The sequence below is a fragment of the Penaeus monodon genome, chromosome 22 (assembly GCF_015228065.2).
Source record: "Penaeus monodon isolate SGIC_2016 chromosome 22, NSTDA_Pmon_1, whole genome shotgun sequence".
NCBI lineage: Eukaryota > Metazoa > Arthropoda > Malacostraca > Decapoda > Penaeidae > Penaeus > Penaeus monodon.
In genome coordinates, this window is record NC_051407.1 from 3,525,873 (window position 1) to 3,526,368 (window position 496).

Sequence of the window (496 nt, forward strand, 5' to 3'; positions counted from 1 at the left end):
TTATCTTTTTTTTTAACTTATATCTTGTTTATTAATTTTTCATAGAAGCAGTGCAAGTCCATTTTTTCCGGAAGGAGAGCCCCAAGCAAAAAACCTCAGGAAAGGTTTTCTCCCGAGTCCAAAAGCTAAGAACCCCAATGGTTTTTTTGGATTCTTGTTGAGGGATTGGGTATTGTCATTCTTATTTATTAAAACACTGGTAATTTCGACCGGCTTGTTCAGTCGCGAAACAGTTGTGACCCTTGCCAATTTCTTTGTCCCTGGTGCTTTAGGTGATCGTAATTCTGAAGTGCGGAATAAGATGCTGGCAGCTGCTATGGCAGTCGTCAATTGCCATGGGAAGGTGAGTTGCTGAAATGTTGCACCTTTCTTTTGCGGAAGAAATGGATTTGCTCTAGAAATAACTGTTTGTTGCTTATAAAAGTATATGCAACTCTTCATTGCTTGTTTGTTTATTATCTGTATTATTATTTTATTTTTGAATTCCAAGAATCCA

The 496-nt window shown here is 37.3% G+C and overlaps 1 protein-coding gene across 1 annotated transcript in view; it reads left to right on the forward strand.

The window, feature by feature from the left end:
• Nucleotides 1–496, forward strand: part of LOC119586781 (eIF-2-alpha kinase activator GCN1-like) — a 26,024-nt gene that overhangs the window by 14,195 nt on the left and 11,333 nt on the right. Inside the window, exon 21 of the mRNA XM_037935501.1 lies at nt 75–343. Coding sequence (XP_037791429.1) covers nt 75–343 — 269 coding nt within the window. The remainder of the gene's footprint in view (nt 1–74; nt 344–496) is intronic.